This window comes from Vulpes lagopus, chromosome 12 (genome assembly GCF_018345385.1).
Source record: "Vulpes lagopus strain Blue_001 chromosome 12, ASM1834538v1, whole genome shotgun sequence".
Classification (NCBI taxonomy): Eukaryota; Metazoa; Chordata; class Mammalia; order Carnivora; family Canidae; genus Vulpes; species Vulpes lagopus.
Window position 1 is genome coordinate 15,146,893 of NC_054835.1, and position 27,686 is coordinate 15,174,578.

General features: G+C 39.7%; 1 protein-coding gene across 2 annotated transcripts in view; it reads left to right on the plus strand.

Moving 5' to 3' along the window:
* The window catches only part of SMG6 (SMG6 nonsense mediated mRNA decay factor), a 244,824-nt gene that overhangs the window by 119,052 nt on the left and 98,086 nt on the right, over positions 1-27,686 (plus strand). For both annotated transcript variants that reach the window (XM_041724719.1, XM_041724718.1), the window contains one exon: positions 5,734-5,935. In XM_041724719.1, the coding sequence (XP_041580653.1) occupies positions 5,734-5,935 (202 nt within the window). The remainder of the gene's footprint in view (positions 1-5,733; positions 5,936-27,686) is intronic.

Here is a 27,686-nt window from a genome sequence, read left to right on the forward strand (position 1 = left end):
ATATTCACCTAATAAACAGCTGTTATTCTTGGAGGATGGTATCTTGCTGCCCATGTCTTAACTCCTAAAATGGTTAACTCTGACACCCATGTCTCCTCTTTATATCATGACAGTGTCTGGAAAATACACTACAGTTCCTTAATCTCAGAGAGAGCCGCAAAGATTCCCACCACCCTCATCTCTACCCCGTCCCAGAGCCTGTTGAGCTACTTAGCATTGATACTGGACCAGGTCCTCATCCCACTGCAAACAGAGTTGGCATGACATCTCAGCTTCACAGAGGGGCTTCCTAAGCTATTTTAAGCCCACATACTATTCTTTTGATTCTTCAGACCTATTAGGTTCATTCAGATCCTTTTCTTTTAGCTGCTCACCACCTGCAGTTTTCTGCAGATAAGTGGGAAGTCCTCAGGGCTACAGTGGTCTTATGTTGCCCATGGAACCCCATCTTGGGAGTTGTGGGCTAGAATATAATGATCCACAGGCAAACAAGTTTTTAAGAGAGCATACTGCATATCTTAAGAGCATTTCTCTTGCTGTGGCCTTTTGTCTTTCCCCTTTGTGTCTATAGTCCTTGGCTTTCTCTTTTCCAGCTTCTTTATGCCTAGTTTCTGTGCCACCTTGGCTATATTTGCAGAATTCCCCATCCCAGGAATCAGAAGACCCAACTTGTTTCCCATCTGTACTAGAACTCTGATCTTCCATAGCTCTGAAACACAATGCAGGGCTTCTTCTCACTCAACTCTTTCCGGGTTTGTTCTGCAGCTGTGGAGTTTGAATGTTAGTGTTTAAACAAGCTGGTATTACACAGGAAATGGCCACCTCCACAGGCCCCTGCAGGCTTGTAACATGGGGTCATTGTACTTGATATTAATCACCAGTCAGCCTGTTCCCCCAGTAAAAATATGTAGGGGTGTGTGAGGGCTCAGTCCTCCTCAGACTTGCCAGAAGGATGGCCTGAGACCTGGTTGGACCTTTAGCACTCCACTCTCCAAAGTGTCTCCTTCCCTTGGCCCCGCCCCAGATGGAACTTGTAGAAAAGTTCCTACCTGACCTTTTCCCTATAGAGCTGGCAGATCTGCCTCTCTTTCTGAGTTCTAGGAAGGAGATATATTGTGGTATAACTTGCCTCACCTATCTCACACCTTAACCTTTAAGAGCGTTTTTTTAAATAACACCTTGTGTGAGAAAATTCCAAAGGTGAAGGAACATAGAAACCTATTAGTCTACCTGATACCAGGGCTTCTTGGTTCCTTGGACTGAAGCTGCTTTTCAAGTACAGTGTGCAGAAATAACCCCAGCCTGAAGGGTTAATCTGATTCCCCAAGTCAATATCCCCCCAACAACCAGCCAAGAGTGTGTGTTGGTTCATTTCTGTGAAATGTGTTTCCCCAGTCACCTGGGCTGGCCTGGGCTGCATTGTATCGGCCAGCAGCTGCACTGCACTCAAACTGACAGCTACATTAAACCTTGGAATTCTGAGGCAATAAAAAGTAAATTAACTCTTATTTTTTTCCTTTCCTGGTGGAGTAAGTGAATGCATGTCTGTAGGGAAGTGAGTGAGCCTTGGTCCTGAGTACATGCCTCTAACCAGCCACTGCTGGTCTGTCCCAAGCTAGGATCTGGTGTTCAGACTCCAGCCAGAGGTCTGCTTTCCTGGTGTGTGGTGTTTCTGTGGGGTTGGGCCACTGGGTCACCCAGCAACTGCTGATCCTTGCTCACTAATCACATTACAGCTGTTTGAGAGGTTCCCTTGCCACCATTCTGCGAGCCATAAATGAACTTGTTGGACACAGTTGCATATTCTCTGGCTGCTTTGTGTATGCTTGGTAAAGAACGCATCCTAACTGTAGTGGGATTTTGTGGGTTCTGGGACCTTCCCCAAAATATGAGTTGGGACCACAGCAAGCTGAAGGCGAACTTGCCCAGGTTCATAGCACTTTGGAGGGTCTATTTAGAACCAAAGGTTGTTTTGGAGATTGTCTGAAAAACCTTTTGGAGAGTCATTTCCCAAGAGTTTCTAAAAGATTTGACTTTGGGCTCCTTGGCCCAGGCTAACCCTGAGCCCTTAAAACTGAAGGGCTGCTGAGGGGTGAAGCTTGGGAGGCACTCCTACCTGGGATAAGGAGCTAGAGCAGGAAAAAGCTAAGCTTTTCCCCTTCTACTCAGACAGAAAACCTATGTTCACCCACAGAACTGACCTCTCAGCCCAGAGGCCTGGTTGGGGGTAAGCCGAGATGATAATGCCCAGGTTCCAAGAATTACCTCCTCCTTAGCTTTGAGTTCAGGCATCTCACCTAGTTTTTCTAAGTACCTTTTCCTTTTAGCACTAGTTTCCTGACACTCCTTATCCCTCCCTCTGTGGAGAGTCAGTGTATGGTTCATGGGTGCTTGGTTAGTGTGTGTGTCCATGGTGCTCAATGGAAGAAGAGGTAACTGATGAAGTGATCTTGGGCAGTCTCATTGAGATACCAGAAGAAGCAGCCACTGAAAAATCAGAGTTCACACACAAGACCAGTCTGAAAGGATCAGGGCAGAAGTGACCTTTCACTGAAGCATTTTGTATATTCCCTTCGTTCTGGTTAGTCTAGCATGGCCCTTGGGCCCCGCTATATTTCTCAGTTGGGAACTCAGGACACTTCCTGTGTCTTTTGGCACCAGCTGCTATCTTGCAGACCAACACCCGGGTAGAGACTCTCATCCACTTCATTCTTGCAGCAAGTCTTAAGGTTTTGGGACAAGGTGGGTGGTAATGGGCAAAAGGCAGCTGTGGGCAGGGGTCCCTGGTGGTGGCCAGCAGTCTCTGGGAGGAGTCAATTTTGGTTTATCTGAGCCTTAGGGGACAGGGGAGCATGGTAATGAGAACCACATGGTACCACATATTTCTTCGTCTTGGATCCAAGATGGTAGGGGTGGGAGGATGAGAGAGGGATGTGGGGCCTCCCACTGTGGCAGCCATGGGTAATTTTCTGCTGCCTCTCCCTGATGGGCGATGCTGCTGCCCACACCTCCCCACCCCTGATCACGTCCTGAAGCAGTCAGGTCCTTGACCTGCACAGCACCAACCAAAGCCCCTAAGCCAAGAATTCAGCTGGGAGACTTTTCACCTTCTTCCTTCTCACTGTCGTCTTTCCTGTTTATTTTCCAAATTGCTGCTCTGCAGCCGAGCAGTGCCTGTTGGCCAGAGCTCACCAGCGCTGTGGGATTGGACTCAGGCAGTGGGCTCAAGTGGCCAGCAGGGCACTGGGGGAGGAAGTGGGGAGCTGGAAGAGCCTCCCTGTGCGTCTCCCATGGGCAGCACTAACCTCGGAGGCGGCCCTGAGCAGCCCTATCACATCCGGTGCTTGTCTCTGCAGCCGGGACCGGAGGATAAACTATCAGAGCTGTGAGGCAGTGCATCATTCCTCTTATTATTTTCTTCTCTGCAGATGGGGTCGTGGAAAGTTCAGTTCCTTTTAACCCTCAAAGTTCTGTTTATTCTACAGCTGGTAGCCTGAATGCCGTGTTTCCCATTACATCACAAAGGGGCTCAGGCAGATCTCTGCACAGAAACGTGTTGCAACTGTTTATTTTTTTCCATATTTAAACATTTCTGACAGCCAAACTCAGCTGAGCCAAAAGATGGAGCTTTGTGAATGAGTCTGGATGTTGGTGTCTGTGCAGAGAGAAGACTTTAGAAAACTCTTGTCCCTCCGGTGATTCTTCCCAAACATGTTCTTTTTCCTGGGCAAAGCCTGTGAAGCAAGTTACTTCTGCAGTACACGTGTGTTGATTATGTGCCGTTGTGTGATTAATGGGGCTGTGTTCCGCCTGGTTCCCAGGACACTCTTGAAAACAAGATGTTTCATTTCATTGCCTTTTCCTAGTGTAGTGATTACAGTAAATAAACCAGTACAGGCTCCTTCCACCTGGAGCCAGTCAGGGAGTCCCCACACCCCCACTCCACTTTCTCCCCCAGCATCACCTTCAGTGGCATGTCCCTTGAATGCCCTCTTCTCTGCCATCTCCCAAAGGCTCCTAGTCTGCAGGAGAAACAAATTGCTTAAGGCTGAGAGGCCCCTCCCTAGCAGATTTGGCTCATGCGCAGTAACTCCTCTGGGAAGATTCCAGGATGTAGCTCATTCGTAGCTCTTTTTGCTTCTTGCCTCTTGCCACTCCACCTCTTGACCCTAATTGTAAAGCTTTTCTTTGCAGCTCACTCCTTTTGAGGCACAACTTAGCATCCATAGGTACAAAAACTGGGACAGTCCCAGGCAAACCAGAATGGTCGGTCACCCTATATCTAACCGTCCACAGATGAGAGAAAGGAAAGGCAGTGGGATGGCCAAGATAGCACTGAGACTGCTTCATCTGCCGAGATGCATGGGAAGCTTTACTGTCCTGGGATGATCTTGGCAGGCCAGGAATGAGATTTTTATTAGGTGGATGGTTGTGTGAGGGGGGTTTAATTCCTTTATTTTTTTTAAGATTTTTTTTTATTTGGGCAGCCCCGGTGGTGCAGCGGTTTAGCGCCGCCTGCAGCCCAGGGTGTGATCCTGGAGATCTGGGATCGAGTCCCACATCAGGCTTCCTGCATGGAGCCTGCTTCTCCCTCTGCCTGTGTCTCTGCCTCTCTCTCGCTCTCTCTGAATAAATAAATAAATAAATCTTTACCAAAAAAAAAAATAAATAAAGACTTAAAAAAAGATTTTATTTATTTATTCATGAGAGACACAGAGAGAGAGAAGCAGAGACATAGGCAGAGAGAGAAGCATGCAGGCTCCATGCAGGGAGCCCAATGTGGGACTCGATCCTGTGACCTCGCGACCAGCGCCCTGAGCCAAAGCCAGACACTCAATTGCTGATCCACCCAGGTGCCCCAAGGGGTGTTTAATTCCAATTTTTTTAAAAGATTTTTTATTTGTTCAGGAGAGAGACACAGAGAGAGAGAGAGAGAGGCAGAGACACAGGCAGAGGAAGAAGCAGGCTCCATGCAGGGAGCCTGATGTGGGACTCAATCCCGTGACTCCAGGATCACGCCCCGGGCCGAAGGCAGGCGCTAAACCGCTGAGCCACCCAGGGATCCCCTAATTCCAATATAATTAACATACAGTGTTACATTAGTTTCAGGTATACAGGATAGTGATTCACCAATTCTATACATTACTCAGTGCTCATCATGATAAGCGTATTCTTCATCCCCTTCACCTGTTCGTGTGTTTTTTTCCTGTTTATATATAGGAAGAGATTTCTAAAGTATAAGGGAGAAAAAAACCTCACATGATTCTCTTCGTGGTGTGACTGGCCCCTCTGGCTGTATGGGAGGAGGGGAGATTGGCGCTCTGTTGCTGTGTTGTGGCATATACTTGGCTGGGCAGAAGTGGGGGAATTCTGGGAGCTGCCTCAGGCACTGGGTGTCTAGAATGTTTGAGTAAGTGTCTCAGGCACACTGTCTGGAAAGGTGACAGGACCTGCATTAGGCAACTGATTCTCTAAATTCTTTTTCCTCTCTGGTTAGTATTAAAAAAAAAAAAAAAACTCCCCCTAATCAATTTCAACTTTGCATAAGATGGACATTCGCCCACCAGATTACTGCCATGGATGCAATTTTGTACCCTTTTTGGGTAAGATTTTCTGCCAGTTGCCAGCCATAGACAACATTTGCCACCAGTACCTCCCTTCTCACAAGTGCTTAAAATACTTTAACTGGTCCCTCTTTGGAGCTGTTCTTCTTTCTGACCTTATTTCTCACAGGGTTGCTATGGACGTGTGGTCGATGCTGGCTGATTTCTGTAACATACTGACTGCAGTGAATCAGTCTGAGGTGCCACTGTACAAGGACCCGGACGATGACCTCACCCTTCTTATCCTGGAAGAGGATCGGCTTCTCTCGGGTTTTGTCCCCTTACTGGCTGCCCCTCAGGACCCCTGCTACGTGGAGAAAACCTCGGATAAGGTCAGGCCCAGGCCAAACATCCCTCCCCATTCACCCCTCCTCTTAATTCTCCAGACTTTTTTATTCTTGGGAAGTTTTCTCTGCAAACGGAACATGATTAAGTCATTGAGAAGGGTGTTAAGGGAAAATATCGACCTTTTAGCCGCTGACATCCAGCTCTGTGTCCTGAAAAAAAGCCCTCTCGACTTCCTTTGGTGTGTGTGTGTGCTCGCTGGCATGTTGTATATACGATCATTTCCTCACTTGTTTAAATAGTGCAGCTTGTGTTGGCAGTGCTCTCAGTCAGCTCCAAATGGTTTGCATCATGCTTAAAGCACCCTCCTTCCTCCCCCTTCTCCCCCCCCCCCCCAAGCCACAAAACTCTGCACTAGGAAAACAGCCAGGGCTTTTTCCCTTCTCTAAGGAGGAGAGTGATAAATAGGTGACTAGAGAGAAGCAGACACCATGTGTTAACTTACAAAAAAAGCTTTTAGGAATATGAAGCATTCCCCGCTGCCTGGTTTCTATTTTTCTTCCTCTAAGGACTGTGTTTTAACCTGAACTTTTTCCTGGTCTGTTTATAGAAAACAAAGCTCATTGCCTGTTGCCCTGGTGGGGACTGTGGAACTCCGTCTCTGCTTAACAGTTGGGTCTTTGGCCAGGTGTGGAGAGTAGGGCAGTCTGCTCTGCTTCACATTCCCATGTAGCAGTTGCTAGGCTGGAGAAGTAGTACCCACACACCCCAGGAACAAAATCTCCTGTGCTGAGCTGGGGAACCCTGTGTCTGACCTCTCTGCGGAGTTGTTAGCATCACATCCCCTGGGGAAGAGTCCACAACTGGCTTCTTAGGTGGAAGTCTTTTGACCCAGGTGAAGCATATAGAGAGACATGGGTAGATGGCTTTTTTGTTTTGTTTTTTAAGACTTATTTATATATTTTAGAGAGCATGTGCAACCTGGGGGAACGGGCAGAGGCAGAGGGAGAGAGAATCCTTAAGCAGACTCTCGCTAAGCATGGAGCTTGACTCGGGGCTCAATCCCACAACCCTGAGTGACCTGAGCCAAAACCAAGAGTCAGACGATAAATCAGCTGAGCCACCTGGGCGCCCCAGGTAGATGTTTATTTTTAAAATGTCAGACAGTAAAAACTAAATCCCAGCCATAAACTGGAGATATGAGAGAGATAGTATTGAATTAAAAATATTGCTATATTGAAGATTTAAAATGTTTAAACTTGTTCTTAGTAGAAAAGAGTATATGTTCATTGTAGACAAGTAAAAAAGAAAAAGAAAAAAATGTATCCACAATCCTTTTACCCAGTGGTAACATCACTGTTATTTTTGCTAATCATACTCATATTTAACCTCTAGTATACACTTTTTTAATACAAGCTAAGAGTCATTATACAGACTATAATCTGCTTTTTTCACTTAATCTTTTAAAATACATTTTTATATGGAATTTTTTTTTAAGATTTTGCTTATTTATTTATTTGAGAGAACAAGCAGGAGGGGCAGAGGAAGAAAGAGATAGAATCTCAAGCAGATTCCCTTTCATGGGGAGAGCCAACACAGGACTCAATGTCAGGCCCTGAGATCATGACCTGAACCTAAATCAAGAGTTGGACGCTTAGCCAGCTGAGCTACCCAGGCACTCCATATGGAATCATTTTTGATGATGACTTTGTATTCCAAGATTTCTTTAACCAGCCTTTGCTTTGTTGAACCAAGGGACTATTCTCAATTTTTTCACTACTGTAAACAGTGATATAATTCCTTATAGTAGAATTTTTGTACAGATTTCTTTTAGTTAAATATATTGACTTAATAAAAAACTTCCTCTTTGAATGTGTTTAATGACTAATAGGGATATTGGGAATGTGACAACCTCTCTCTCTCCCAAGAGGAATACTCATTTAATGCTTTTCCAATGAAAAGTTGGAGTGAAATCCTGCTCTTCTAGTCTCAGAAGAGGATAATAATGAGGAATTATAATATGTGAGGCTGAGGACAACTAACATAGTCACACATTGTGGAAGATGGTCAGTTATAAGAGAAACTGGATAAGCATGGCTTGGGCTGGGGGATCCTCGTACTGTTCTGTACTCAAGGTGAGTTTGACTGTAGAGGGTACTTTTGGGAGTTGGATATTGGCTTATCTGTCTTTTGGTGCAGAACAAGGAAGGAGTCCTAACCAGCTTCAGACTTCCTAACACCTATCTCCTCATCAACTCTCCCAGCAGTAGTGTCAATATATGATAAGTGTATGTCATACAGCATATGATACAGTGCAGCACATGATAAGTATATGATGTGGCCAGAGAAGAATACAGAGCCAGTAGTCCATGCCCTCAGCCTGTAGTAGTAGTTCACAGGCTACCCTGGCACAGACACAGCTGGTGGCAGTTCAAGACTAAGGTAGGTTTCTGCCTCAAGGACTGAAATAGGTATGTCAAACATAACATCTCCATGCTCTCCCCTAAACCTGGTTTTTCTTTATTCTTCACATCTTGATAAATAGTAGCTTTGACTTTTGAGTAGCTTGTATCAAAATTCTTGGGGGTTATTCTTGGCTACTTTTTCTCACACCTCCTCTCATTCATCAGCAGTTCATGTCTTCTTTACCTTCAAAATAAATGCAAATACAAACTCTTTTCTACCACCGCACCCTAGATCAGCTCATTGTAATGCCTTCTGACTGGTTTCTCTAGTTCCTCCTTCCTACTCCCGGGTCTGTTTTTAGCATAACAATTGGAATGGTCTTTTTAAATAAAAAATAAATCAATAAGATTATGTCCCTTCTTTGTTCAAAACCTTCTGATGGCTTCTTCTCTCAGAGTAAAAGCCAAAGTTTTATCAATATCCTGCAACCCTCCTGATATGATACCACCTCTACCTGCCCTTAACTCTGACCTCAGCTCCTACTGCTTTCTTCCTATGTGTTACGCTCTAGTCACGTTGGCATCCTTGCTATTCCTCACACAAGCCAAGAGCTCATGTCTAAGGGTCTTTGCACTTACTTTCCTCTTAACCTGAAAACATTGTGTCCCCAAAGAGCTGTGTGGCTCTCTCAATCCCTTCTAAATGTCACGTTGTTAGAGGGGTTTTCCCAGGCTATTCTGTACCTTCCTTTTCTTTTTATTCTGCTTTATTCTCCATTGCAGAGAAAAACAACATCTCTTGAATATCTAGCATGTACTGGTCCCTGGATTAGGTCTCCCGGTAAGCCTGCCAAGAAGATATTAGTAATTTTGTGTTTTGGACAGGGGAGTGTTTGTTTTTATTTTTGTTTTTTGAAAGAGGTGATTGAGGCTCAAGATAAGAGTGAAAAATGATGATAAACTTCTATGGGTCATCTCCATCGCTGACCTAGAGTGTTAGTATGAATGTGTTAGAGGGTATGTCTAGGAACTTTGGCCTTATAGAAACCTGAAAAAGATAGGTATTTTGTCCAGCATTTAGTGTTCAGTACTAAGAAATGTAAGATATCTCAAGGACTTGAGGTAGCAGCAACATGTGCAATTTCATTGCTGGTTCATATTGGTCACATGTTTGGTCCCACCTTAATGGCCATTCAACAGGTATTTACTGGGCATATCTGTATTCTACAACAAGAGAGATCCAGACTTGTAAGGCAAACATCCTAGTTTAGGAAGTAGTTTGTGGCATGTATAAAGATGTGAGGAGCAACATAAGTTAATTTGAACCTGTAATTAAGGAGGAACTCTTGAAACTTTGTTGAGCTTCATAGTCTAATGAAGGCATTGCTTAAGGAGCACTGATTTCACATTAACATATCATTGTATTTTCTAAGCATGTTCTATGAAACTAGTTTTACAGGTTCTTAATTGTCAGGTGAAAGAAAAGGAGTTTCATGATCTGATCATATAAGTAAAGTAATGTTAAGCACGGATTCCTGGGTAGCTCAGTCACTTGGGCATCTGACTCTTGATTTCAGCTCAGGTCATGATCTCAGGGTTGTGAGATTAAGCACTGCATCCTCAGACTCCTAGCTCAGTGGGTAGTCTCTCTCTCTCTCTCTCTCTCTCTCTCTCTCTCTCTCTCCCCCCCTCCCGCTCCCCCTCTCCCCCCCTTCTGCCCCTCCCTGTGCTTGCTTACTTGTGCTTTCTCTCTCTCTCAAAAAAAAAAAAAAAAAAAGTCTGTTAAACAGAATCCAACACTTTAAGACTTATTGGAGCTTTTAACATAGTGTACCATGAGAATATCCTTTGCAATCTTTCCCAAACCTGCTTCAGCCGTGATCTTTTTTGATTTATTGAACATCTTGTAGGACTAGTATTCAGCTTAAAAAAAAAAAAAGTAAAAAAACCTGTCAATGGGATGAGCAAGAGGTAAGAAACAGGTTGCTACTGGAATTATCCAGAAGTAAAATAAAGAGTACAGATGAGGTTAAAAGCAATAGAGTGGAGCTGGTTACATTTTGAGAGAAATATCACAGATATTGAAACCAGTTAGAGTCAACCAGGGTAAAGAAAGTGATCTTAGATTTGTTGTGTGGTTGCCAGAGATCAAAATTCAGAAGACTAAGTAATTTACTTACCCAGAGTCATGTAGCTAGTAAGGAAGTGTAGGATTAGAACCTTTCCTTTTCTGTAGTCTTTTAAAGCCTCGTGTTCTGGGGCTCCTGGCTGGCTCAGTCAGTGTAGCATGCATGCTTTTTCCATCCATCCATCCGTTCTTTCCTCCTTTCTTCCTTCCTTTCTTCCTGAGAGGGAGTGGGGAGGGGTAGAGGGAGAGAGAGAGAGAAAGAGAGCATCTCAAGCAGACTCCCCAAAGAGCATGAAGCCCGATGCAGGGATCAATCTTATGATGGTGAGATCATGACCTAAGCCGAAATCAAGAGTTGGATGCTTAACTAACTGAGCCACCAAGGCGCCCCAAGCATGTGACTTTTGATCTCAAGGTCGTGAATTCGAGCCCCATGTTGGGCATAGGTTTACTTAAGAAAAATTTAAAAAAAATTAAGCCCCTCATATTCTAATAAATTATTTGATTTCTAGGATTTGCTTCAAAATAATTTGTGGATAGAAGTATAAATGGGAAAAAAAGGCCAAATATTGATCATTATTACATCTGAATAATGGGTGGATTGAGTTCATTACAGTATTCTACCTTTGTATATGTGTGAAATTTTGTATAATAACTTGTGGTTAAAAGGAGTAGTGATATAACCATCCCAAAAGGAAGCAAAACAAGTAAAATTCTGTCTTTTCTGATGCATTGTAGTGCATAAATGATTAAAAAAGTAATCAAATGTAATAATAATGAAGTTAAGCTCTTGCAGTCACTAATCATGTTCCAGGCACTGTGCTAAACTTATTGTTACATACATTTTGTCACTGAAACCCCAATAGTTCTTTCCTAAAGCTCTAGTTATTTAATGGTATTAATGCATTTATTTCATGAATATATGTAAGCAGTGCTTATTTTAGCATCCCCAGGTAGATTAATTTTTGTAGTTTTCTTTGTCCTTCTCCCCGTATTGTCTGGCCAAGAACTAAGTGAAGAACTTTTCAACAAGCTAATGCTGGGGCCACTCTTTGGCTTGATTGGGGAATAAATTATTCTAAGTTACATTATAAGGTGAGTGTTTTAAGTTTCATGTCACATCCCATTCATTCTTAAAGTATGTTGTTAAGGTTAAAGGTGGGGCTTAAAAAAAAAAAAAGGTGGGGCTTAAATTGTCCAACTTTTGAAACTGCTGGTTTGTCTGCTTATTTATTTGTTAAATGACATTTTTGGAATGTTGTTTGTTTTATATATAATTACCCCAGAATGTTTTAAATGGAAAATACAGAAAAGCACAAAAAATAAAAATCACCTGCAAACTACCACCTAAAATTAACCAGTGTTAATAGCTTAGTTTATGTCCTTCCAGTCTTTTCCCTCCATATGCTTTTATGTGTTTACTTATTATTTTCTTTTCATAAAATTAGAACATATGATATGTTTTGTTCTTGCTTTATGTTTTTTATATACTCATATATATAGAGTATTGTGTATACACACACGTATACATGTGCATGCGCATACACACACACATATATATAGTTTTAGGGGAAATATTGCCTTTGTTGTTTGGTGGTCTAGAAAATATTTAAGTGGTACCAGTGACTAATTTATAAAAAAACATACTTGAGCTTCTGTTCTCAAAGTATCAACATCAAGAATAGAAAAAAAGCTTAAACTATTGACTCATATTTAAGATACGGAAATTAGGACTGCTTACAAATATGTATTTTGTTTCTAAATTTGCAATAATTATTTAGAATTGATTTTATATTAAGTGTTCTCAGTGCTCAACATCAGTTCTGTTACTGTATGGCTTTCCCATTGTTATTATGTCCTTCGATTCATCTTTTATTCAAATGCAACACTGAGGAATATTTTCATCAAAGATAACATGGATATTCTTTAAAAATTAAGGTGACAAAAAAAATAAAAATAAAAAAAAATTTAAGGTGACTTTATAAAATATAGTGGTAATACACATACTCATGTAAAAGAATCAAATCACAAACATATATAGTCGAAAACCACCGTCCATGGACAATTGTTAAGGATTTGATATTTACCTTTTTAGACTACTTCTATACTGACTGAAACATATTTATATACATATATACCTACAAAATCAAAATGATAGCGTGGCATGCATTCCTTTCCTTACTTTGCTCTTTTCATTAAAAGATCCATCAAGGACCTTCTTCATGACTGATTTTGAACACTTGCATTTTGAAATTGTTCTTATTTTGCCCTTGCACATAAATGGCAACTTAGCTTAGGTCAACTTTTTTTTCTCCTTAAAGCTATAGGTATTATCCCATTGCACTAATGATGAGGAAGAATTGGAGAAGTTTGACTTTTCTTCCTTTGAAGGCAGACTCTTCTTTTAGTCCAAAATGGGTGATTTAACAAGTTTTTATAATCTTGAATTTCAGATTGTATGAGTATTTATTTAGATGTTGGTCTCTGTGCATAATGAGCTTTTTATTTTTTTTAATTTTTTAAAATATTTTATTTATTTATGCATGAGAGACACAGAGAGAGAGAGAGCGTGCGCGAGAGAGAGAGGCAGAGACACAGGCAGAGGGAGAAGCGGGCTCCGTGCAGGGAGCCCGATGTGGGACTCGATCCCAGGATTCCAGGATCACGCCCTGGGCCAAAGGCAGGCGCTAAACCACTGAGCCACCCAGGGATCCCCCATAATGAGCTTTTTAATAAACAGATCCAGTTCGATCTTTGGACCAGGAAAGTTTTCATCTCCTGTGTCCTTGATTGATAATGTTCTGTTCTTTTCTTCACTCTTTTTCATCTCTTTCTCTGTCATCATTTTTTAAAAAGATTTATTTATTTATTCATGAGAGACAGAGAGAGAGAGACAGAGACAGAGACAGAGACATAAGCAGAGAGAGAAGCAGGCTCCATGCAGTAAGCCCAGTGTGGGGACTCTATCCCTGAACTCCAGGATCATGCCTTGAGCCACAGGCAGATGATCAACCACTGAGCCACCCAGACGTCCCATTTCTGGCATCATTTTAAAAATCTTTTTGCTTGCCTCCTTTAAAATCTTTTTGAGCACTGGGTGTTTTTCTGTATGTTGGTAAATTGAACACCAATAAAAATTAATTTATAAATAAAAAAATAAAATAAAATAAAATCTTTTTGCTTTGCCTCTGCATCCTTGGAAAGCTTCTCAAGTTTATCTTCTCTGGAATTGATTGAGATTTTTATAATGCTGATGTTTTACTACTTCTAACTCAATTTTTACGTCTGCTATTGCATTATATGTTTCATTACGTCACTTCCCTGTATTGTCCTGGAACCTTTATATTTTTGCCCACCTTTATCCAAGTCCCTTTTATCTGTCTTTGTCATTTTTCTTTCGTCATATTTCACAATGTCTGATTTTTACAATTCTGTGTAAGAATATCTTCTTCTTCATTTGACTCCCCCCCCCCCCAATATGTTTTGTTTCTCTGTCTCTTTGTGTGCTATGTTCTCCGTTTTTTATGTTGCAGATCCTTTTCAAAGGCCCCAACTTGGATTTCTACAATCTGATTTTGGCCATTTCTATTTCTTTGAACAAAAAAGCATTTCCTCAGGTCTGATATTTACTCCAAAATAGATTATGTAGATTCTCAAGAGATTCTTTCTTTGTCTACAAATACTATTTAGAATCTCCTTCTCAAGTCTACAGCTGGTTGATATAAGTTTTTATTACCAAGTTACCACCCTGAAGGGAGTGGGGAGGAGGCCAGGTGCTATGCAATTTTATTTTTATTTATTTTATTTTATTTATTTATTCATGAGAGACACACAGAGAGAGAGAGAGAGAGGCAGAGACACAGACAGAGGGAGCAGCAGGCTCCACGCAGAGAACCCAACGTGGGACTCGATCCTGGGTCTCCAGAATCACGCCCTGGGCTGAAGGTAGTGCTAAACCACTGAGCCACCTGGGCTGCCTGCAATTTTAATAAATGAATTTATTTTCTACATTTGCTGTTCTGTATATAGTGGAGCTACTACACCAGAGCTAGTTTCCTGTGTCTGATCTGTGTTTCACATAAGCGATATTGCAATTTCTGACCTCCTCACTGGAGCTGTGGCCTACCATATCAAGAAGAAATTCTACTCCCTGGCCACTTCACATTTATTTATTTAAAGATTTATTTATTTTTTTATTTTTTTAAGAGAGAACACAAGTGGGAGGGCAGAGGGAAAGAGAATCCCCAGCAGACTCAGTACTCAGCACTGAGTGTAAAGCTGGACGTGGGGCTCAGTTGCAGGACCCTAAGATCATGACCTAAGCTGAAACCAAGAGTCGGATACTTAACCAACTGTGCCATCCAGGCGCCCCTGGCCACTTCCCATTTAGTATGGTAGTTTACCCTTTGGCCTGTCTGAAATGTTGATTATAAGTGCTACTGATTTGTAGCAGTGAAAAAGCTTCCAACTGGTGTTCTGCATCTGCCCTATGTCCTCAAACTTTGTGGTAGACAGAATAATGGCCCCTTAAAGATGGGCTACCTCTTAATTCCTGAATGTGTTGAATGTTAACCTTACAAGCCGAAGGTACCTTTGCAGATGTAGTTAAGTAAGGATCTTGAGATGGGAAGATGATCCTAAATTGTCCAGGTATGATTAATGTAATCACAGGGATCCTTATTAGAAGGCAGGAGTATTAAGAGTCAGAAAAAGGAGATGTGATGTTAGAACTAGAGGTCCCAGAGAGAAAAATTTGGAGATAGTATGCTGCTGGCCTTAAAGATGAGATGTGGTGGCCTCTAGATGCCAGAAAAGACAAGGAAGGAAGCATATTCTCCCACAGAGCCTCCAAGAACACTGTCAACACCTTGTCAATTGATAAAACTGACAACACCCTGTGAACACCTTGATTTTAGGTTTTCTGACCTTTAGAACTGTAAGATAATAAATTGTATTGTTTTAAGCCATTAAATTGCTGCTATAGCAGCAATAGGTAACTAATACAACCCTTCCAAACTGGAGAATTTTTCTAAGCTCTTCGTTGCTTACTTCTCTTGTTGCTTTTTCTTTTTTAACATTTTTTATTATGAAATGTACATATTGAAATGCATCCCTGGGTGGCGCAGCGGTTTGGCGCCTGCCTTTGGCCCGGGGCGCGATCCTGGAGACCCAGGATCGAATCCCACGTCGGGCTCCCGGTGCATGGAGCCTGCTTCTCCCTCTGCCTATGTCTCTGCTTCTCTCTCTCTCACTGTGTGCCTATCATAAATAAATAAAATTTAAAAAAAAAATTAAAAAAAAAAAAACAAAAAAACAAAATTGCCACAAAATGAGGAACTATATAACCACCAAGCAGGTAAAAAAATAGAACAATACAAGGGTAGTAATTACCAGTTCCATTCAGTTTATGTTGGAGTTCCTAGCCAGTACAGTGAGACAAGAAAAAGAAAGTATTTAAAACATGATTGGAGGGGCACCTGGGTGGCTCAGTTGGTTAGGCGTTTGCCTACGGCTCAGGTCATGATCCCAGAGTCCCAGGATCGAACCCTACATCAGGCTCCCTGCTCAGCAAAGAGTCTGTTTGCTCCTCTCCCTCTGCCCCTCTCTTGGCTCGTGTGCACACATCCACAAACACACATGCACTCTCTCTCAAAAAAAAATTAAAATCTTAGAAAAATGGTTGAAAAGGGGAAAAAATAAACCTAATGCTATCTTTATTGGCAAATAATGTGAAACGTACTTGGAAAATCTGAAAGAAAATAAAAAGTAACAATAAGTGAATTTAACAAAGTTCCTTGGTATAAAGTCAGTATACAAAAATCAATTCCTTATCTACATACTAACATCAAACCAAATGAAATTTTTCTAAAAATTGACTTCTTAAAAAAATAAGTCATAAGTGGATTTCTTAGGAATACAACTGTCAGTTGGCTCTTAATGACCTGCTTCCACTTGTCCTCTATCCACCTAGCAGTAATTCTTTATGATTTATGGCAGGTAAGATGGCATTTTCCCATTTAAGAGCTATTGACTGCTGTGTATTAGGCACTATTCTAGATACCAAATTCATGGCAGTGAACACAGTTGACAGGGATCACAGGGATATTGGATAGTTGGGATATTAGAAAGTTAGAATTATTTAACTCAGAGGTCTATGCTTTTTAAGTTTTGTTGTTTACAAAAATAACCTTTATTTGTATTATAAAATAGATATTTATTTTAGAAATACTAGGAAAAATCAAAATCTTGATAATCAAAATTATCAATAAGGAAAGTAAAGATTTCGTGATCCTTCTATCCTGGTTGGGTAGATAGGCAGACATTTGTGAAATTTTTTGTTTTTAACAGATCAGATTATATATACTGTTTTGTAATGTACTCTGTTCACTTAGCAATAAATATATCCTGCATATATTTCCATGTTCACCTATAACATGAATTTTAATCGATGCAGTATATTAACTTGGGTGGACATACCATAATATTTGCGAAGTCTTCAACTTTTAGACATTTTAGAAAGTTACTGACTTTTCAGCTTTATAAATGATGACCCCTTGGGCAGAAATCTTTACAAATATCTTTTGTTGACTTTTGAAGTTCAATTAGTAGGTCAAAGAGGGTATGTATATTTTTAAGACTTTTGATAGATAATGCTAAATTGTCCTCCAAAGAAAGATAAGCCATTTAAACTGCAGTATATGAGAGTATTTGTTTTCTAGCATCCTCACCAATACTGAATGGTTCAATTTTTTCTAACTTTGCTAGAGATGGGCAAAAAACAATACTTTATTGTTTTTATTTTCATTCTTTGATTACCAGTAGAGTTGATTTAATTACTAAAACTTTTATGCTTGTTGGTTATATATATTGGTATTACATTTTTCATAAACTGCCTTGTGTTCTTTGTCCATTTTACTATTAGAATGCTCATCCATTCTTTTTTCATAATGACGTGATAGCTATTTATGACTAACTTTTGAACTTTCTTTGGTTGCCTTTATACAAGAGGTGTTTTGTATTTAATGAGATGATAGCTTTTGGAAACTTGGGAGGGGTGCAACATTCTTTGTTTTAGGTAATAGGAACATGGATGTTCCTTTGTCACCATGCTAGATAAGATCTTTTGTTTTCACCCTTTGAATCCGTTTCTTCTCCTTACATTTTCCTATCAGTCCATAGATACCTAAAGGAAAACCATGTTCAGCCAGATATTTAGAAATGAGCTATGAATTGTATCTATTTCCTTTTCTGTTTTGCCTATTTAGTGGAAGAAGCTCTTAATGGGGGTATAAACTTAGTAAAAGTTATGCAGTGTTTTGAGAAGCCCTCTGGTTTCTATCTAGCAAATGCTATAAAAAAAATTTTCCCCTTCTCATTTGAAGTGTATTAAATGCTTTGATGACTCATTTCATCAATGGCCTTTTGGTGTTGACCATATGTGTTATGTACATCTCCCTGCCTACCTCATTGTTGCCCTCTCTCACTTTTTTTATGCTCTTAGTTTTTTACTAATTGTTTATAAATTTATAGAATTACTGATTACTATTTCCATTTACTCCAATACTTTCACATTTATCAGTTACTGCCTGATTTATAAACCCAATTCCCCAAATGGACCTCTGTTATCTTTATGCTCATGCTATGGATAGGCCAATGGCTAGGTGTTCTTTTTGTTCTAGGATAGTAATTCTCATACTTTAGCATTCATCAGAATCACCTGGTGGGCTTGTTAAAACAGTTGCTGAGCCCAACCCCAGTGGTTTCTGATTATTCGAGAGGGAAAGAGATTTTAATTCTAACAAGTTCCCCGGTGATGTTGATGATTTGAATTCCACACTTTGAGAACAACTGGTTTTAGGAATTTGATGGCTGCCAGGGTTGTAGTCATCAGGCAAAGATTTTAGCCCAGATAAAAATAATAAAGTTATCTGGTAAAATAGTCTTCTTCCTCATTCTATCTTTAACTTTAGAATGTAGGGCGTATTACCTAAGAGTTCATATACTCTGCCTCCATGTTTGCCAAACAGCTTTCTGAGCTCTTCAGAAAGCTGTATTCAGAATACTATAAATATGTTTTTCCTGAGCATATGTGAAAAGTCACATGTCTTGATCTCTTTTACCAGGAGGGCCCTGAGCAAAATATCTGACTTTTAATGAGTGTTTATCTTGTACTAGGTACTGTTTTAATGCTTTACATTATCTCATTTGAATGTCACAAAAGACCTGGTGGGAATTTGACTTTATGAGAGAACTTGTCCAGGATGACAGGTAATAATGAAGGAATCAAATCCAAGCAATCCAAGTTTATTTTTATTTTATTTTTTTAAATTTTATTTATTTATGATAGTCACACAGAGAGAGAGAGAGAGAGAGAGAGAGGCAGAGACACAGCCAGAGGGAGAAGCAGGCTCCATGCACCGGGAGCCCGATGTGGGATTCGATCCCGGGTCTCCAGGATCGCGCCCTGGGCCAAAGACAGGCGCTAAACCGCTGCGCCACCCAGGGATCCCCAAGCAATCTAAGTTTAGAGCATACACTCTTAATTGAATATAAATACAGTAGTAGAGTGGTTGAACAAACATTTTTGGTATACCTCTAGTTCTCTTCTTTGACAGTCTTTTTATTTTCACCAGGAGCTTGATTTCACCAGGAGCTTAGGAATTCTTGACCTGATTTAGAGAGATTATATGATGTCCCATAAGCGTTCTTGAGAATGAACAAAGAAATAAAAGTTCATATGAGGGGACTGGATGCTCAGATTGAATTTACCTGATTCTTTCTCTCTGAGTTAGGTAGGTGTTCTTCAAATCTTGGAATGCCCCGCAGTCCAAAGATACCTGAGTGTTTAGAATATGAGTTTTTGGAGAACGAACTTATTTTTGGGAAGCCCTTGAGGGTGCTCTAAGAGGGACTGAACTTACGCACAGGATGATATACATCATTCTGGAAGTGTGTCCAAGGGCAAAAAAAATCTTAAGAGTAGTGATGGTGCAACTTATAAGGACCAAAAAATCAGAAAAATGCCTTGGGCTCCAAACTTTACAAGCAGAATTGCTTGGAGGTGAACAGGCACTTATGGAGTTGGTTGATGGGGGTAACTGATGCATAAAAATCTGAAGGTCAGTGATGAATGTTTGCCTGCCTATCAACAGACATACATACAAATCATCTTTGGCTCAAGACTAAATAAACAGGGCAGCCCTGGTGGCTCAGCGATTTAGCGCTGCCTTCAGCTTGGGGTGTGAGCCTGGGGACCGGGGATCGAGTCCCACATTGGGCTCCCTGTGCATGGAGCCTGCTTCTGCCTCTGCCTGTGTCTCTGCCTCTCTCTCTCTGTCTGTCATGAATAAATAAATAAAATCTTTTTTAAAGACTAAATAAACATGAGCCATAATAAAAGACAAAGTTGAAATGGGCAAGAGGAAAAAGTATGATACCTAAGGAGAGGACTTAACTATTGATACAAACGTCTGCCTCCCTACTTCCTGTCCCACCCTTTATTTTCTTTTCTTTTTTTTTTAAGTCTTTTTTTTTTTTTTTTTTTTTTTTTTACGATAGTCACACACACAGAGAGAGAGAGAGAGAGAGAGAGGCAGAGACATAGGCAGACGGAGAAGCAGGCTCCATGCACCGGGATCCTGACGTGGGATTCGATCCTGGGTCTCCAGGATCGTACCCTGAGCCAAAGGCAGGCGCTAAACCGCTGTGCCACGCAGGGATCCCCCTTTATTTTCTTTAATGTAATTCTCACATATGTAAAAGAATATTAAAAAAAAAAGAATATCATGTTTTTACTTAAAATTTTAGATATCTGAAAAAAGTAATCTTTATTAAAGTTAATACCTTTACTTTTATTAATCAACTTGTTGGTATATAATTTACATACAGTAAAATCATACATTTAGGTGTATTTATCATATATAATATATATTATATATAATATTATATAATAATATATAATAACCACCCCGATCAAGATATAGAATTTACCATCCCCCAAAATATTCCTAAGTGCCCCTTTGCAGTTAATCTCCCCACTCCCTCTCCCTATCCTAGGCAACCACTGATCCAGTTTTTTAAAGATTTTATTTAAGAGAGACAGAGCACATGCACCAGTGGAGTGGAGTGGGGGTGGGGCGGTGCAGAGAGAGAGGGAGAAGTAGACTCCCTGCTGACACGGGAGTCCAACTTAGAGCTCAGCCCCAGAATCATGACCTGAGTCAAAAGCAGATGCTTAAGTGACTAAGCCACCTAGGTGCCCGTAATTATTATTGTAGATTAGTATTGCCTATTTTAGAATTTTATATAAGTGGAATCATACAGTGTGTACTTTTATGTCTTGTTCATTTACTCAGCATGATATGTGTGAGATTGATGCATGTTGTGTTTTTCCAGTGGTTCATTCCCTTTATTGATGAATAGTAGTCCATTTTATGGATATATCACAGTCTGTTTATCCATTCACTTTGGGTTTGGACATTTGGTATTTTTCATCAACTTTGGGATATATTTGGCTGTTATGAATAAAAATGCTGTGAACATTAATGTATAAGTCTTTTGTGGATATATATTTCATTTCTCTGGGGTAAATAGCTGGAAATAGAATTGCTCAGTCATATAAGTATATTACTACTTTATAGAAACTACCAAACTGTTTTCCAATGCGAGTTCACCATGTTATATTCCCACTAGCAGTGCTTGAGAATTCTAGTTGTTTCACATCCTTGCCAACATTTGCTAATCTTTAGGATTTTAGCCATTCTAGTAAAGTGTGATATGGTCTCATTTTAGTTTTATTGGCATTTGCATAATTAATGAGGAGTATCCTTTCTTGTGTTTATTAGCAATTTATAGATCCTCATTTGAGAAATGTCCAGATCTGTGGCCCATTTTTAAAATTTGGGATATTGATGTTTTCTCATAGAGTTGTAAAAATTCTTCATATATTCTGGACACAAATCCTTGTCAGATATGTGTCCTGTGAATATTTTTTCACAGTGGATGACTAGCTTTTTAAATTTTTTTAAAGACGGAATCTTGAAACGCAAATGTTTTAAATTTTGATGAAATTTGGTTTTTTTATGATTAGCTTTTTAAATTTTCCGTTATGATTTTCTGTTTTAAGAAATCTTTGTTTTTGTATTCTTAACTATACCCTTAAATTTTTTTTTCCTAGTTGTTGTTCTAGGGCTAACAATTTGCATCCTTACCTTTTCAGAATATATTTTAAGGTAACTATTGTACCTTTTTACACTTCACACCTATGCTCCCTGTTTTCTGCTTCATACTTTACAAACGTAATCGTCTTAAAATAATATAATTCCATTTACCCATTCCCTCTTGTTTAGTGCATTTGTCTTCTCTTTGGCTTTTCATATAGTATAAACCTTACCATTATTATTATTATTATTTCTCTGGGGTAAATAGCTGGAAATAGAATTGCTCAGTCATATAAGTATATTACTACTTTAAAGAAACTACCAAACTTAAATACTTGTCTTTTTTTTTTTAAATACTTGTCTTTTAAGTAAATTGCAAACAAAAAGAAATATAGACTTTAATATTTATCTACTTATTTACTTATGCTTTTTGTGTTTTTCCTTCTTTTCAGTAGATCTAAGTTTCCAGATGATAATCATTTCTCTTGAGCCTGAAGGACATAGCAGGTGGTTCATCACAAATTCTTTGGCTTTTGTGTATCTAAAAATGCCTCTTTCTCCCCCACTCACCCCTTTTATTTTTGGTTTTAAAGGATATTTTTAAAAACTGGATATAGAATTCTGGATTGAAGGGTTTTTTTTCTTTCAGCATCTTGAAAATGTGGTTCTCTTATTACCTGGCACCCAGTGTTTTCTCAGGAGAAATCAGCATTCATATGCCTCTCTGTAAAATGTATCTTTTGGGGTGAGTCTGCTTTGAGTATTTTCTTTTTATCTTTGACTTTTCAGAAGTTTGGGATGTGCATAGGTATAGTTCTTTTTACATTAATCCTGCTTGATGTTCACTGACCCTTTTGGATCTGTAAGTTGGTATTTTTAATCAAATTTGGGATATCTTCCAGTATTTTTTTTTTCCCTACCCTACTTACCCTCTGGAATTACAATTATGTATATGTTAGACATTTTTAAGTAGTCTCACACATATGTTAGTCTCTGTTTATCTTTAGTGTTTTATCTCTCTAGCCTTCAGATTACTTAGTTTCTATTTTTTTCTTTATTTTTTTTTTAATTTTATTTATTCATGAGAGACACAGAGAGAGAAAGAGAGAGACACAGGCAGAGGGAAAAGCAGGCTCCCTGTGGGGAGATGGATGTGGGACCCGATCCTAGGACTCTGGGATCATGACCTGAACCAAAGGCAGATACTTAACCTCTGAGCCATCCAAGTGCCCCAAATATTTATTTATTTTAGAGAGGGAGAGAGAGAGAGAGAGAGAGAGAGAACACACAAGTTGCAGGAGGGGCAGGAAAGGGAGAGAATTCCATGCAGACTTCCCACTGAGCATGGAGCCATCACAGGACTCAATCCTATGACCCATGAGATCACTACCTGAGTGGAAACCAAGAGTGAGACATTCAACTGACTGAGCCACCCAGGTGCCCTCAGATTACTTAGTTTCTGTTAATCTGTCTTGATGTTCATGGGCTCTTTCTTTGCCATTTTCAATATAATGTTTAGCCAATGAACTTTTTATTTTACTCGTTTGCTTTTCAGTTTAAGAATTTCTACTTGGCATGGAGGGTGCCTGGGTGGCTCAGTTGGTTGAGCCCGGGACTCTTGGTTTTAGCTCCAGTTGTGATCTCAGTATTGTGGGATTGAGCCTCAAGTAGGGTTCCATGCTCAGCACAGTCTGCTTGAGATTCTCTCCCTCTCCCTCCCCTGCCATGCCTCTTCTTGAGCACACTCTCTCCTGCTCTCTCTAAAATAAATAAATATCTTTAAAATAATATCTCTATAAAATAAGATCTTTTTAAAAAATAATTTTTACTTAATTCTGTTTTATAATTTCCTTTTCTCTGCTGTCATCCCTATTTGTTTACTCATTAAGGTCATATTTATGAACATCTTTCTTATTAATATTTTGGATATATTTATAATAGCTGCCTTTAAAGTCTTTGACTGCAAGTCCCAACATGTGGGCCATCACATTTGATTTCTATTGAATGTAGATTGCATTTTCCTGTTTCTTTGTGTCTAGTGATTTTTGTTTATAGTCACTAGACATTGGATAATTTGTTAGAGAGATTCTGGATCTTGTTACCTTCCTCTGGAGAGTACCTTTGTGGTGTTTGTTTTTAACGGGCAGTTAAATTACTGCTTTATCATCTTGAACTTCTGTAGGCTTGGTTTTTACATAATATTAGGGCAGCTATGAAGGAACCTAGGATGTTTCCCAAGCCGCAGTAACTTGTTAGCCTCCAAGCCCTGTCTCCCCTGCAGACTTTGTTTTAGGCTGCGTTTTAGGATCTATGAATGTATATATATTTTTAAGATTTTATGTATTTATTTGAAAGAGAGAACACAGAAGCAGGGAGAAGGGCAGTGGGAGGGGGAGAAGCAGGCTACCCACTGAGCAGGGAGCCCAAGGCAGGACTCAATCCTGGGATATTGACCAGAGCCAAAGGCAGACTTAACCTGCTGGGCCTTATGAAGGCAGATTTAGATTAGCTCTCCTTAGGGTGTGGCTCCACTGGAGTCTCAGATGGTTGCCAAGGAGTATTAACAAGGTGTTTAAACCTCTTCACTCTGGCAGTGTTGGAACTCCCAACTCCCCCATCCTAAAGCAGTGCTTTTCGTGCACTGCTGTGGGATCACTTTCTGTTCCACTCACCACCCTGCAGCAGCTGCTTTCTGATCAGCCTCTGGTGGTCTTAGTTGCATATGTACAGTCCAGCCTTTATCCCCTTATTCAGTGAAGATTCTCACATGTACTTCATGTCCTCTCTTTGTACAGCTTCTTCCTGTCCTCTTCCTTACTTGCTGATTCCATCTCCTTCAGCTACCTCAAATTCTGCCTCTGCCTCTTCAGCTCAAATGGACCACCATAATTTCCTTGGGATTCAGCTTTCTGTGTCATGGTTAGAAAATTATCCCCAAGCAGAGGACTGAGTGATCATGGGTTCATTTTATGAATTTCTCTTTTCTCAGAGAGAAAGTCTTTTTTTCTCTCATGAAAGGGGAACAGACTTTAATCATAAAAAATATTTCTTGTGTTTTTCCCCAGTTGTATTGAAAAATAATTGACATACATCATTGTATGTGTTTAAGGTGTACAAAATGATGGTTTGACTTTCATATATTTCTTTTTACTTTCATATATTTTTAAATGATTGCCACAGGGAGTTTAGCTGACTCATCCATCATCTCATACAGATGCAATAAAAAGAAAAAAAATTTCTCCTTCTGATGTATCATACAGCAGTGTTAACTGTAGTCATTGTGTCGTACATTACATCCCTAGTACTTGTCTTGTAATGGGAGCACCTTTTGACGACCCTCCTCTGGTTTGCCTTCTCCCTATCCCTACCTCTGGTAACCACAATCTGAACTCTTTCTCAATGAGTTTGGTGTTTTAGGGATCACAGTCCTGCACTGCCTGTTGTCCACTGCCTACAAACAGTTGCCTCAGATATTTTAAACCTGTTTATGGTGGGAAGATTAGTTCAGTACCACCTACTCCATCATGTTGAGAAACAGAAGGTAGACTGTTTTTGTTAATTAGAGAAGTAATCCATGCTCCCTGAAATAATATTAAAATCATATAGAACTATAGAATAAAAGAGTACAGCCCCTCCTTCCAAAGATGATTGCAAATAACAGTCTGGTAACCATTCTTACAGACATACATAATATAATTATAATATAATACAGAATATTATATTATATTATACAGAATATTATTATAATATACAGAATATTAGCTTTTCTAATAAAAATGCATGTTGTATATACATTACTCTTTTTTTTGTTGTTTAATATATATACCTTGCAGCTATTCCTGAATTGGTATGTATAAATCTACACTAGTCTTTTTCAAGTTGTATCATACTCCATTTTATAGATAAAATTTATGCATCTTTTTTTTTTACTGAAGAATTGACATGCAGTGTTCTCTTAGTTTCAGGTGTACATCATAATGATTTTATATATTTTTTTTAAACTTTTTAATTTTTATTTATTTATGATAGTCACAGAGAGAGAGAGAGAGAGAGAGAGAGAGAGGCAGAGAGAGAAGCAGGCTCCATGCACCGGGAGCCCGACGTGGGATTCGATCCCAGGTCTCTAGGATCGCGCCCTGGGCCAAAGGCAGGCGCCAAACCGCTGCGCCACCCAGGGATCCCTGATTTTATATTTTTATACATTGTGAAATCTCCATAATTAATGTAGTTCATCTGTCACCATACAAAATTCCTACAGTATTATTGCCTGTATTCCCTATGCTGTACTTTCCATCCCTGTGACTTATTTATTTTATAACTGGAAGTTTACCTCTTAATCTCCTTTACCTGTTTCAATCACTCCCTCCCAACCACTCACCACTCTAGTAACCAACAGTTTGTTTCCTATGTCTCTGAGTGTGTTTCTGTTTTGTTGTTCATTTGTTGTTGATTTTTTTTTTTTAGATTCCACATATAAGTCAAATCTTACAGTAATTTGTCTTTCTCTGACTCATTTCACTATGGCAAGGTTTCATTACACATGGCTGGATGATAATCCATTGTATACTTATATCACATCTTCTTTTCCATTTATCTGTTGATGGACACTTAGGCTGCTTCCATGTTTTAGCTGTTGTAAATAATGCTGCAGTGAACATTGGGATGCTTTTATCTCTTCAAACAGGTGTTTTCATTTTTTTCAGATAAACACCCAGGAGTGGAATTGCTGGATTGTATGGTAGTTTTATTTTTAACTTTTTTAAAATTTTATTTATTTATTAATGAGAGACAGAGAAAGAAGCAGAGACAGAGGCAGAGGGAGAAGCAGGCTCCATGCAGGGAGCCTGATGTGGGACTCAATCCTGGGACTGCGGGATCACACCCTGAGCCAAAGGCAGACGCTCAACTGCTGAGCTACCCAGGTGTCCCTAATTTTGTTTTGTTTTTTTGTTTTTTGAGAAATTTCCATAGTGGTTTCCCTATTGGCTGTACCAATATAGATTCCCACCATCTTTTAGGTGCTGTTTAGCTATGTCCCATTTTTGTTATTACATACAGTACTAAAATGAACTTCCTTGTACCTAAATCCTTATATTTTTATAATACTGTTCTAGAATAGATTTCTTTTTTTTTTTTTAAGATTTTATTTATTTATTCATGAGAGACACACAGAGAGAGAGGCAGAGACACAGGCAGAGGAGAAGCAGGCTCCATGCAGGGAACCTGATGTGGGACTTGATCCCAGGTCTCCAGGATTCACGCCCTGGGCCAAAGGCAGGCGCTAAACCACTGAGCCACCCAGGGATCCCCTAGAATAGATTCCTACAAGTAGAATTGATTTATCGAAAGATACACAAATTTTACTGTTTTTACAAATACTGCCATTTGCCCTCCAAGAAGATACCAGTTTACACTCCCATTAACAGTTTACAAATGTCTGTTTCTTCATACTTTTACAAATACTATGTATTAGACCAATTTTTTTTTAAGGTTCTATTTTTATTCATGAGAGACACACAGAGAGAGGCAGAAACAGGCAGAGGAAGAGGCAGGTTCCCTATGGGGAGCCTGATGCAGCACTCGATCCCAGGACCCCCAGGATCACGACCTGAGGCAAAGGCAGATGCTTAACCACTGAGCCACCCAGGTACCCCAGAGCAAAATTTTTAATTTCTGCTAATTTGGGGGGTTAAAAAATGCATCTCACATTAACTTGAATTTGCTTACTAGTGGAGTAAAGGATCTTTTTGTATATTTACTGTCTGTTTATATTCCATTCTGACTTGCAGAGTTATGGCCCTGCTCATTTTTATATTGTTATATATTATTGATATGTGGGAGTTCATAAACACTGTAGTTATATGTTGCAAATATTGTCTCCTGGTTGGTAGCTTAAATTATAATCTTTATATTTTTTTTAGAGTGTAAAACCTAAAATTTTTATGAAGTCAAATCTATCTTTTCCTGCATGACCTCTGAGTTTTCTTGTCATGGTTTCCTTATCGTTGTATACACCTATTATTGTTCTTATTGATTGTTTCACTAGATTTCTCTAAAAATAAAGGATCATGATTAATAAGACACACTGTGATTTACCAAGGCTTCC